General features: G+C 34.5%; 1 protein-coding gene across 1 annotated transcript; it reads right to left on the bottom strand.

Annotated features, from left to right (window-relative positions):
- Positions 1-399: 399 nt before the first annotated feature.
- On the bottom strand, positions 400-4,230 carry LOC141723752 (autophagy-related protein 16-like). The gene is made up of 5 exons (XM_074525640.1): positions 4,055-4,230; positions 3,247-3,376; positions 2,974-3,155; positions 2,695-2,890; positions 400-1,895 (listed from the first exon to the last, which is right to left on the bottom strand). Coding segments are annotated over exons 1-5 (1,533 nt in total). The 5' UTR covers positions 4,057-4,230; the 3' UTR covers positions 400-872.
- Between the last annotated feature and the right edge of the window lie 9,742 nt (positions 4,231-13,972).

The raw sequence follows: 13,972 nt of genomic DNA, 5'->3' as shown, positions 1-13,972 counted from the left end.
ACGCATATATACATATGTCAAACACATTTTTCAATCCGATTATCTAAATTTATCAACGAAACATCACAGCTACTACTTGCTCAATTCCAAAAGAAAAAACAGTTTCAAGGACTGATTAAATAAATTAGAAAAATCAACTATTTTAGAATATAACTTCCGCGCCTTCTAAGATTTGTAACGCCAACATCGATATTTTTTATTTAAATATTTCTAATAGTTATCTTCTTAACTTTCAGTTTTAAATTTTTATCTGTCAAATAATTACTTCACCACAACATTTCTTCAGCAATAGTAAAATACCAAGATGAGCTCAACGAAAAACTGTCCGCTGCTGCATTATTATTGTTTGGATATTACTATTTAATATGATATGATATATATATGTACACGCGCAGGCCGTTGGGACAAGAAAATCAGAAAAATTTATTAATACTGAGTACATTCTTTTTTATATAATTTACAAAGCAATCACTCACCGTAACTACTGAGCTTTAAAGCTCGATCAAGAATAAAGTGCCTTCTTTTCCGAGATGCATGGAAACTGGGGATTTCCTAAGAGCGAGGGCCATAAGAAATATTGTGATATCCCATTTTTTGCTGATTTGAGTATGTAAATTTTCAAATAATGTATGAATCTAAGACAACCAAACTGCAAAGAGAGTTTTTCTTAATGCTTTTGAAGATGATCACATTGTAATTACGTGTAATGTGAATCCTTGTAACAAACCAACATACATATTAACCATGATCAATAAACAGGATGCCAACCTACGAAACTCCGGTATCTTCATTGAAATAAACTACTCTGCAAAGAGGTTTCAGTGATAAATCAGCATGATGATAATAGATGATGAGGTCATACCAGAAGTTGATCACGTCCATGTACAAATTGTCCCATTCCTGTCAGCCGTGGCCAGTGGTTTTCCAAGACCGCTCCATGAACAGCAGAGAACAGAAGAATTGTGTTCCTTTAAAGTGCTTAAAATCTTTGCTTGTGATATTGACCAAACATAGACAGATCCATCAGCTGAACCAGCTGCAACATAATTGTCATCTGCACTGATACACGATCTACTCCAGTTCGATGCCACTCTGTTCCCGCTTGCTCTTAATGTCCCACAAACCTCAAGAGTTCGCATATCAAACAAGTTGTGAACATTATCTCTCCCACTTGTTAATAATACGTTTCCATTTCTTGATAAAGATATTGAAGTAATTGAAAGTGAATGCGCAGCCACTTCACTAAGCAGCTTTCCTGTCTGAATGTCCCACAATCGAAGATTTCCATCAACATGACCAGAGCATATAGTAAATCCATCCATGCCAAAAGAAAGTGCATTGCAGTTGCTAGGAAAAATAATCGTATTACTGCAATAACCTTTCTGCATATCCCAAATTTTAATTGTTCGATCATAAGCTGCACTAGCAACATGGCGATTTGAAAACCTGCTCACATCAACGGCACATACTTTATCGACATGACCTGTTAGGGTATGCCGAACCCGACCAGAATCTTTATCCCAAACAAACAAATTGTTTGAGCTGCTTGCAGCAATGATGGATTTATTATCGTGGGTGATTGCAAGATCAAGAACAGAGCCCAAACAACCATGCAGTGTTCGACTGAGTGAACCAGAATTTGTGTCCCACATTTTTATAGTCTGGTCCTGTCCTCCACTTATCAAATTGTTAGAGTTGTACTCAAATACCAAGGCAGCACAGCCGCCCTGATGGGCAGGGATCTTGTATCTGTTTGTTGTAGGAATAGTAGACTCCACATAATACTCCGCACCCTCTTCACTTTGGCGAACCACACCATCTACTTGCTGCCGCGCAAGCTGTTCTATACTGCTTGCCTTAACCTTATCAAGCATTTCTTCATATATAGCATTTGCCTAAAAATTAATTACAGTTTTTGTCAGCAAACGTGTTTTTAACTCCTAGAGGACGTGTTTATGTAACAGAGAAACTGGAAAAGCAAAAGAATTGTAACTATGAAGCTATTTCAGTATCAAGCTCACAACGATATGAGAAAGGCTCTAAAATTTCTCTACTCAAGGATCCCAGATCCCATTTAGCTAAGTTATTTCAAGCAACGAGTGTGTGTTTGTATGTAAACATATAAGCATATATAATACAGGTTCATTGGTAATCCATTCCCTACCACGTCTCACCAACCTAGTCCGGCACTACCCAAGACACCGAATGAATGTTCCCAAACAATAGCTAAAAAATGAGCAATAGCATTTGACAATGTCCACCAAAATTACTCAAACCTAGAATACAAATGAAATAGAAAAACAACACACTTTATTCTGAAAAATATAAATTTCATTAACTATAAGCCGGAAAAGAGACACGAGGACTAATAGGAGGAGAGAAATATGACAATCAAACAATCTTTATTTCAAGTGCTAGGCAAACCCCCAAACTGCCAAATTTACTTCCCTCACTTGGTATGCCACAATGTATTTCCACCCATTGAGGGAAGTTTAGCCATTTAGCTGGATACAGTTGTGCAAATCTTCATTTACAAAGTAATAAAATTATGTATAGACATCTATTAAATACTGACAACAGCTATATCAAGGAAATATTTAGGATATCAAGTCAGGTAACACTGCCGCCGCATACTATATATAACGATTAGTGACATCAAATATATGCATAATAATACCCTAACAATCAAATCACCTCGTTAAGCTTCTCAGCATCCTGCATCTTTTGCAGCATCCAACGATCAATAAGCATTTTATTTTCAGCCAGAGAAGCATCAGCTCTGGCCCTTGCCTCTTCAAGTTGAGCTTTTAGTTCCTGGTTCTCACTGGAAACCAATTCTACAGCTCGTGTCTTTTCTTCTAAAAGTGCTTTCAGACTAGTGCACTCCTCACTGCAACATGAAAACCATGTTTGAATAATTCCCGTAATACCTATTTCCCAAAAAAAACCTTAAAGTATTAAGTTAAACCTAACCTTGCTTGACTAAAGTCAATCTGCAAACTGGCAATCAACTCTTCTTTCTCTTTAAGCAACGACTTTGAAGCTCTGGATTCAGCCACTTCCACGACAAGCTGCTCCGACAACCGGGATTGAGCTTTATAACATTGCTGAAGTTCAGTTTCCAAATTTTCTGCTTTTTCTTTCCACGCCGAACCCTTTAATTGACACAAATTCATCAAAACACTCCAAATAACTTCACAAATCCAATCCAACTACAAATGCTAAAAAATCACAATGGGGTTCAACCTGAGATATAAAGGGCCTAGAAAGAGCAACAAAAGCAGGCCCATGAGCACCTTCCTCAACCAACTGGCGATTCCGAAGAGCCCTCAAAGCATGTTTAATTGCATCTATTGCAACTTCTTCTCCTCCTAACCTAAAATACGCATTTTACAACCTAAGATACACACATTATCTAGAAAACCCAAAATCAAGAACCATCCATATATAATCAAGAATCATTAGAAAGAAAGTAAACATACCAAGATTAAATTTTTATTCAGCCAAAGATAAATATATCATACACACATAAGCTAAAGATACACACATTATCTAAAAAGCCCAAAATCAAGAACCTTCTATACATAATCAAGAATCACTAAAAACAAAGTAAAAATAACAAGATGCAATTTTTATTCAACCAAATACATACATCATACACACATAAGCTAAAGATACACATTATCTACAAAACCCATAAAACCCATAATCGGGAACCTTCTATATATATAATCAAGAATCATTAAAAAGCAAGTAAACATAACAAGATGCAATTTTTATTAAACCAAATATACATACATAATCTAAAGATACACACATTTTCTACAAACCCCATAATCAAGAACCATCTGTACAAAATCAAGAATCACTAAAAAGCAAAGTAAACATACCAAGATGCAATCTTTATTCAACCAAATATACATACATCATTCCTACATAAACTAAATTCAAGTAGTATCTATAATCTACATATCTTATATTTGGTGATCAAGAATCATTTAAATATATAAATTTAACTGACAAGAATCATTAAAAACCAAGAAACATGACTTACATGATTATAATACAAGTGGGGTTTATCTGAGGAATCAATTGTTCTTGAATTTGAAGCCAACTAAAGAGAATCTTCTGTTTTTCAATATAATTTCCGACCCGACCCAGATGATTTCAGTTTAGAAATAGAAATTTATTCTCGCAACAATTTGCTAACAATGATTAGCTATTATAATTGGATTATTTAATATCTATATACGTTAATGACTACTCCTAAATTTATATCGTATATAATTTGCTATTTATATGAACTATACAATTAGTTTCAATTGACCCATTTTAATTATTATTTACCTATTTTTGAATTTCAAAAACAATCTATCTATGGAAAATATTGAACAAATCAAATTGTGCATAATTATCTCCTATATATTACATATCTGTCACATCTCTCTCCCCGAATATCTCTATATCTTCTCGATCTCAATCACAATTACAGTCTCTGCTCATGTACTAAAACTCCGTTAAAATTTATAACATGAAATCGTAAGGTATTGCATCTGAACTTTACTTCTTCAACTGATTACTTAGATTGTCTTATGTTTATTTATAAAAATATAAGAACCAATCGAATCCATAACAGGTTCGAAATGTTACGAATTCTTCTTTTTCTAATGTTTTCTTTTTCTTCATCTCTAGCTATAATCTCTCTTTTCTGTTATCTAATTATTTGTTTTGGTGTGCACAGGAGATTGATATGTTAATAAATTGTGCAGTAGTATTTACAAAATCGTGAACAGAAGTATGTGTTTTTATTATACAAATTGTATGATTTTATAATTTTCTGGATTGAGTTTTGCAGATTAATGAATATGTGTGATTAAGGCAGCTACACTAAGTTTTAATTTTACATACGGGTTTGTAGACTAACTGTTTGTACGCTAACTGTTTGATTTCAAATCTTAAACATGCGATTCTTGTTTATTTATTTTTTTTGTTTTTGTTTTTCTTCCTCTTCCTGCAATTTATTAATACATGTTTGTACATATTTATCTGCATATCCAGTATGTGTTTGTTTTGTTTTAAAGAAAAATATTTGACTTTCTTTGTTTGTTTCACTCTACAGAACAAATGAGAAATGGTATCAAAAGAGGTTTCCTGTAAAGACTAAATTATCTATGACGTTTTAATTTGTAAGTTTACTGTTTATGATCTTTTGTATGATCCTTGGATAAGATAAATTTGTTTTTATTATCTTTTTCCTTATGTTGATTCTCTGCATATTTTAACTATGTAGATTTGATTCTTAAATTTCATTTTTACTAAATACAAATATGTTTGTGTTCATCATGTACGTATAGTTGATAACTGTATTTACATATGCTATGTATGAGACTGTTATGAATAAGAACATAAATATAAATATTAAATCTTTATGTAATGTTGCATTGCAGATATGTAAGAGCTCTTGAATATTTTATTTTGAGGATTTTATATGAGTGTTGAGATTTCACATATTATGTGTTTGACTAAATGCTCAAATCAAGTTTGACGAATTGAATTTGAGGCTTTTAATTTTGTTGAATTTATTGCAGGTTAAAATGTTTTGGTACATATACAAATTTTATTAAAGGTTCGACCACAATCCTATAACTTTCTTAACAAATTTAGCGGTCATTATAACATCACGTAATCTATAATTTCCAATATTACAATATGTTTTGATTTCAAAATAACTTGGTCTGTACTTTTAGTCTTACATAAATTCAAAGTTATACTTCTGAACATATTAATTTTATATGTTTGTTTTTTGATTTGTGCAGCTTAGGATGATGTGTTGATTAATCATATAACAGTAGTTACAATGTCGTGAATTAGTGTATCTGTTTAGCTTTATAATTCACAGATTCTTTTGTTTTTACATACAGTTTGTACACTAATGGTGTGAACCAATGTTATATACTAATATAAGATGGTTATGTCTAACATCAAGTTTTTTAATATGCGAGAAACCACTACTCCTGATGTTTCACTTCCTTTGAGGTCATGCTACAGAGCTGCTTCCAAGAGTTTTCATTAGGTAATTGTGACGGAGACTTCTTTTTCTAATGTTTTCTTTTTCTTTGTCTCTATTTATAATCTCTCTTTTATGTTATCTAATTATTTGTTTTGGTGTGCACAGGAGATTGATATGTTAATAAATTGTGCAGCAGTATTTACAAAATCGTGAACGGAGGTATGTGTTTTTATTATACAAATTGTATGATTTTATAATTTTTCTGGATTGAGTTTTACAGATTGATGAATATGTGTGAATAAGAACAACTACAGTAAGTTTTAATTTTACATATGTGTTAGGTAATGAATTACACACAGAGGGGGGGGGGTGAATGTGTTTTTTGTATTTTTATGCTTTTATTGAAGTATTTATAGTTTGAACAAAGTAAATGTAAATCTTGCACTGATATGTGTTAATACTGAAATTAAACAAGTAATAACAGAGAACACGGATCTTTCAAAACTCACTTAATTTTATATTAAAATTAAGAATATTTTGCTACAAAATTTCTAGCTCTTTGTAAATAAAGAGCTTAGCTTCTTCCTTGTGAGAATATTCTTCCAGAGTTAGTCCAAGTTTTGATTATCTCCCTTTCCTTTTCTAGTTCAGATTTAAGAGATTTATTCAATTTTAGCCCTTCATCTTTAACATACAAAGCCTCATCTCTTTCTTTCTGAGTTTGATGGAACATAACTAACTATTTTTCTAAATAGTCATTTCTATTTTTAAGAGCAAGACTTTTAGATGTTAATATTTCATTTGTTAAAGTCTGATCTCTAAAACTAATGAACATGGTTTTCAGATATAATCTTAGCTCAGAAATATCATCAGTATGAAAAGCAAGAGTTGATTGAGGTACCTTTAATTTAGCAGCATCAGTACTGCTATCAGCATTTGCCATCAAGGCATAGTTCACCTCATCTTCAGAATCTGAAGTGTCTGCCCAATTTTTCTTCTTTGTGATAAGTGTCTGGCCTTTATCACCTTTTCCTTTCTTGCAGTCAGGAGAGATGTGGCCTCTTTTACCATAATTGTAGCATTTGACATTTGAGTTATCTCCTCTATCAGACTTTCCTCCTTTTCCCTCAGATTTTCTGAACCCTTTCTTTTCAGAACTTCCACCTTTCCTGGAAAACTTCTTGCCCTTTCTAAATTTGACTCACACTTAGCAGATTGTGTTAAAACTGAAAGAAGCAGCTTAAGCATAAGCTGAAAGAGATTAGAAATGTGAACAAGGTAAAGGAATCTAGAAAAAATAGGAATGGAAAGGAAGGTGTGAATAAAAGCAATAATTATATGCCTGTTCCTAATGCTCCTAGAAAGAAATGTTATAATTGTGGAAACTCTAACCATCTTTCTTCTTTTTATAGGAAAAATAAAGATATAAAGTCTTTACCTCCTAGATTAGGAGTTAAGAGTCAGTCTGTTACGTTTAAACCATAAAATCCTTGTTTTCATTGTGGTAGTTTATGGCATTCTATTTATACTTGTAAGGAATATCATAGTTTGTACTATGATTATTATCAAATAAAACCTCCTTTGAAGAAAGTTAGTGTAATTCCTTCTAGTGTAAATTCTGATGCAAAGTCTGATATAAAGTCTGATAAGAAGCAAGTTAGCATAAACTCTGAAATTAAATCCGCTGCAAATGCTAACAAACTTAAAAAGGCCAAAGGATCCAAGCAAGTCTGGGTCCTTAAAACTAACCAATAGTGGTCTTTGTGATTGCAGGGAAACAGGAAAAATATCCTAGTTCTGGACAGTGGATGTTCAGGACATATGACTGGAAACGAAGCCCTGCTATCAGACTTTATGGAGAAAGTTGGCACACGAGTTTCTTATGGAGATGGCAACATGGGAAAGACTCTGGGATATGGCAATATCAATCTTGGGAATGTCATAATTGAAACAGTAGCTTTTGTCTCAGGATTTAACACAATCTGCTAAGTGTGAGTCAAATATGTGACAGAGGTTATCATGTGGATTTTTTTGAAGAACACTGTGAAGTTGTAAGTAATTCTACAGGCAAAGTGGTTCTGAAAGGTTACAGACATAGTAACATATATGAAGCCAGAATTTTAACAAACTCTGATGGTTCTGCAATCTGTCTGTTAAGCAGAGCATCAATTGAAGAAAGCTGGAATTGGCACAAGAGACTCTCTCATTAAATTTCAACAACATAAATGAGCTAGTAAAGAAAGAACTTGTGAGAGGACTTCCAAAATCAGTATTTGCTCCTGATGGCCTTTGTGATTCATGTCAAAAGGCAAAACAAAGAAAATCTTCATTCAAGAGCAAAACTGAATCCTCAATTCTTGAGCCTTATCACTTACTGCATGTTGATCTATTCGGTCCAGTCAATGTCATGTCCATTGCAAAGAAGAAATATGCTATGGTTATAGTGGATGAGTTCACAAGATACACTTGGGTGTATTTCTTGCACAAGAAGAATGAAACTGCATCTACTCTAACTGATAATGTCAGACAGCTGGATAAATTAGTCAAAGATTCTGTTAAAATAATAAGAAGTGATAATTACACTGAGTTCAAGAATTCAATAATGGAATAGTTCTGCAAAGAGCATGGAATAAAGCAGGAATTTTCTGCACCTGGTGTTAGGTCACACACACTGTAGAAGGGGGTTGAATACAGTGTTTATCACAATCAAATCGAATTAAAGAACTCAAGTAACAGAAAATAGACTTTATTCAATATAATAAACTCTGTTATAATATGGAACTATCCTCTCTCAGTGATGAACAAATATCACGAAAGCTGCTAGGGTTACAATGAATAATATTCTCGATAATGATAACACTTATAGTGTAAACCCTATGTCTGTGTTTATATATTACACAGTTACAAGATAATCGCTAATTGATATGGAATGTAATTCTGCTTCCTAAAATATATCAATCAGTTATCTTTTCTTCCAAGTATTCCATTCTTTACAGAATTCCTTCTTCATGCATATCTCTTCTTACGTTTGTCTTGATCTTCTTTCCTTTCAATCAGCCACCTTCCTTATCTGAAAGTTTCCTTTAAGTCCTGATATTATCTCCTGATAAATATCTCCTGAATCTTAAGTACTGATAACTTAAGTTCTGACTTCAGTATAAGTGCTGATTTCAGTTAAGTACTGATTTGTCATGTTTAAGTAAGATCTGAAAACTAAACATAAATCATATTAGACATGACATTATCAAATATATCTAACAATCTCCCCCAACTTGTAAATTAGCAAAATATACAAGTTTAACAGATATTTGATGATGTCAAAAACATTAAGTATAAATGCATGAGAATTTGACTAGATAACTATAACTTACAGTCCTTAAACCTTTACCAACTTTAACTTCTGATAACAACTTCAGTCTTTATGCATATCAGAATTTGAGCAGTTGTAGATCTTGACTTGGCTTCACTTTCTGATCTCTTTGATGTCAGGAGTTGTTCTGAGATAGTTCTTTAACAAACATCTCTCAGCATATCCGAGTTCATCAATCATCCTCCTTTTAGCATCTTTAAGTTCTGCAGTATCTTCACCAGTTTTGAAGATAGCATATCTGAGATCATTAATTTTTGCTTTTCTCAACTCCTGATCTAGTCTTATGACATAGGCTTTGTCAGACTCTAGATTGAATTCAAGTCCCTTAATACCAAGATATGTCCTGATTGTTGCAGTATTAAGCTTCATATCAACAATATCACCCTTGTGATCTCTGTACTTGGGACAGTATGTGCTGTCAGACTTTACAGAATAAAGGCTTTTCTGTTTCTAAATTTGAGTCTTCAAATAGTTTGCAGCACTTTCTGTTATTCTGTCATTCACTTGAAGTAAGAATAAAACATGTTCTAGTTCCTCAAAATACTTCAGTGGTATGGCATTTTTCCTTATATGGTAAACCCTTCCATCTGTCATGAAATATAACAAGATGTGTTCTTTCAAGAAGGTATGGTAGACCATCTGTACAGATTCTAGTTGATTCAATCTTTCAGGAGTTGCTCCAACACCTGGTTCACTTAAGGAAGTTGGATCATTGGTTGTGTTCTGCAATCTTCTTTCATCAGCACTACCCAATCCAGATTTATCTCTTGCTTCCTTTCCAGTAACCACTCTTGCTTCAAAACCACTTGCTACAGTCTTCAAAGGTTGAGTCTGTTTGGCTTTAGTGAATCCTGGTAAGAGTAACTTTGAGGATTTAACATGAGCAATATCAGAGGTTTCCTTTGACTTATCTTCTGATATCAAGTCAACTTGAGCTATGTAAGAGGTTGCTTGCTTCATTGTTATATCAGAACTAACTATATCTTGACTCTGAACAACTTGAGCCATGTCAGAGGTTGTCTTAGAAATCTTCCTTGAAGTCAGAGTAAGATCAGCATATTCAACAGAAATTTCTTCATCCATAGGAGGCACATAAACCTTTACAGGTTCACCAACTTTTTCTTTGCCCTTGGACCTTGGATCTATCTGCAATTGTGATTTGGCCTTGATTGCCACAGGATTTGTCCTTTCTTTTATCACAATGCCTTTAGTCGTAGGAAGTTTCTTTTTAACAACAGAAGCTTCAGATTTGGAGTTGATTTTTTCTGACTTAAGTCTAGCTTCTTCTTCCATTAGACTCTCAAAGTTCATTCCTGGATTTTCTTTCAGAAATAACTGTCTTGAAATTTCTTCATCAAGTTCCAAAAGTTCATCAGAACTTATCCTTTTACCAGTATCATAAGTTATTCTTCTTCCAGTATCAGAACTTCTTCTATGACTTATAGTTCCAGCTCTACTTGATGAGAGACCTCCACCTTGACTATGACCTCCACCAATTCCAGAGTTTCCCGGGTCATTACCATCATCCTTTTTCTTCAGTGTCTTATCAGGTTTGCATTTGGACTTAATTACTTTCTCCCCCTTTTTGGCATCAGCAGGTAAAAGAAGAGAGACAAGCAATTCCATTGAGGATTGGATTTCATTGAGTTGAGACTGCTGAGTCACTTGATTCTTAATAATATCAGCAATCTGATCATGTTGCTTCTCTTGAGTCTTTTCAATGTTGGAAATTCTACCAAAGGAAGGTTTGAAAAAGTTTTTCTTTTCAAGTTTCATAGTTGTTTCTTGCTTGATTAAAGCTTTTTGAATTTTATGCACCTCGACATGAGTTGTTGAGTGTTGACCTTGAAGATGTCTAGTACTCAAAGCAGTAACTCTCAGCTGTGTTTTCAAATCATCATTAGTTAGCATCTTATCAGCTTTTGCCAAGTGCTCAGCAAGAATTTTTTCAAATGGAACAAAGGTGACTGTGTTCTACTCCTTAGTCCACTCCTGTCCTCTAGGAGTTTCTGTCCTCTAGGAGTTTCACTCCAAGGTACTGGTGCATCTCCTCTAACAAACTTTTTTTAGTTCAGCTTTTGAAGGAGTTTGTAGAGGTGCATGTCCAGAAGGACCAACTGCATCAGCATCTGCATTTGTAGCAGCATCACCAGTATCATCAGCATTTGCAGCATCAGAACTTAAAGAGTCAACATTCTCTAATAAAAGAACAATATGAGAGGCTATGGAGGCTTCAACATCATCCTCTAAGTGCTAATCTGCTTCCAAGTTCTGATCAACAGCCATTTTCTGATGCTCACCTATAGTCTGATCTTCAATGTCTAGATGTAGAGAAGGTGTTGTAGGCAATTCTGGAGTAACATCAGCATCATAAATTGGTGTTGTTGATGGATTCATTGGAGCTGGTGGAGCTTCTAAGTAGAGAACCTCAGGCACTATTAGGTTGTGAATATCAATATCAGCACTTGTGCCTGGGTCTTCAGTAGATACTGGTTCATGTATAGGAGACACAGGTGGTGTAGATACTTTATCTTGAGCAGTTTCCTGAGTTGGTGACAATGGAGGTGTAGATGCAGTAGCTTCAGCAAATTCTGGCTCTTTTGAGATCAGAGATTCCTGATCTCCTTCCTGAGCTGTTGCTTCCTCATCCTCTGAAACTGGCTTAGCCTGGTCCCTGTGTGCTCTCTGTTTCTTGTATCTCTTTGAAGGTGGAGATACCTTGGGAGTTTCATCAGAATACATCCTTCTAAGACTTTTGAGAAGCTTAGAACCCCCAATTCCAATATCCTTCTGAGAAAAGACCTTCTCAGCTTCTGTGACAACAGGTTCTGACACAGGAACCTGTTCTTCATTTTCTGACTCATCTCTCAGAACAATCCTCCTTCTCTTCTGTTGTGTCTGAGGTACAGTCTTTTTCCTCTTGGGCTTTAAAGATGAAGGCCTCACAGTATGTACTAATGATGAAGGTTGAGATATCTGTGAAGGTTTGAAATATGTTCTGATGGAGGGTTGAGTTGGCTGAGGTGTATGTGTGTTGGGTTTTGAGTGTTGTTGTAGTGTCTGGGATGTGCTGGTGGGTTGAACATCAGGGTAAACAGATCTGTAGGTGTGAGGATCAGCATTTACCAGGATCTGTTTTACAGACTGAGGTATCTGTAAGGGTCTAACCACCTTCTTCTTAAGGTCAACATTTACCAAGTCATTAAAAGCTCGTTTTGCAAGCTTAAAGGGTGGAATTAAGTCAGTGGTAGGTTGGGGTTTATCAGCACAACAGAAGTTATATATAAGCTGACAGAATCTAGCAAAGTACACTACATTCCTATCTTCTGTCATCCTATCCCCTATAAAACCTAGCACAGCACTTGCAAAATCAAAGTGAGTTTGGTGAATAATAGCATACCCGATGTGCTGACTCATAATTGGAATGGCATCAAAGTTGGAACACTTATTGGCGAATGCCTTAGTGATGCAGTCGAAGAAAAAGCTCCATTCCTTCCTGATATGTGCCCTTTTCAACTGTCCAAGCTTGGCCAAACTCTTCTCATAACCCAAATTGGCCATGAGCTGCTATAGAACAGGGTCCTCCGCTGTTGAAAAAGTACAGCCTTCTGGTAAGTGGAGAGCTTTACGAACTGCTCCAGGAGTTACCACATGCTCAACATCATTCACTTCAAAAATAATGCTTGGAGTGCCAGTAGCACCACCATTATCAAAATGCCCAGTTCGCCAGAACGTCAGAACTTGTTGGCTTGAAATGACTAGAGGTTGGGTCAATGCATACCCAATCTCACTGTATTCTAGAAGATCTTACACAAAGTGCAAATCAGATGGAGCTTCAGCCTTGTTTAAGATTTCAGCATAGTTGTTGGGTACAAACTTGGCTCCATCTATAATCAAATCGTTAGGTGCCATGAGAAAAATTGAGAAATTAGGTTGCCTGTAAGGTGTTTGATAAAATGTCTGTATGAAAAAGCGTCAGTAGATGAGAGAGACTGAAAGTAAAGAGAGAGAGAGAGATAAAATATGAAAGTAAATAAAAGAGTTTACAATCTTTTCTCTCTTTTACTTATACACGGTAGAAAAAGTAACCGTTGGGACACATGTCAGACATGCAGCAGTAAAAGATAATTAATGGGCACATGTATTCAGTAATCATTACTTATCACATGCAGTTTTTCAAGGAAAAACCATTTCACTTACCAAGTAATCCCATTAATCAAGGTAGTTCAGTTTTATTTTAAAATTTAAAACTGTTCCCACTTAATAAATTATTTTCACCGCGAGACCAATATTCTGTAAAAATATGACCAATGAGAGAATGACCATAAAGAAACAAAGTAAACAAATACTGCCAAGTCAGAATCAGAACTTGATTTGTATCAGAGCTAAAAAGGTCATCAGAATATGGTTAGTATCAGGATTTAAAAATGCATCAGAATATCAAACGACTCAGAGAAAAAATCTTGCATAAATATAAAAATTCATTAATATATTGAGCAAATACATTTCATGAAATTTAAATTACATGCTGAAAAGTACAAGATTGTCCTAAGCTACAAATCCTAACATCAACAACTTTTGTCCTAAGCTAA

Source organism: Apium graveolens, chromosome 5 (genome assembly GCF_009905375.1).
Source record: "Apium graveolens cultivar Ventura chromosome 5, ASM990537v1, whole genome shotgun sequence".
Classification (NCBI taxonomy): Eukaryota; Viridiplantae; Streptophyta; class Magnoliopsida; order Apiales; family Apiaceae; genus Apium; species Apium graveolens.
Note: the sequence above shows the minus strand (reverse complement) of the source record. Positions and strands in the feature narration are given on the sequence as shown.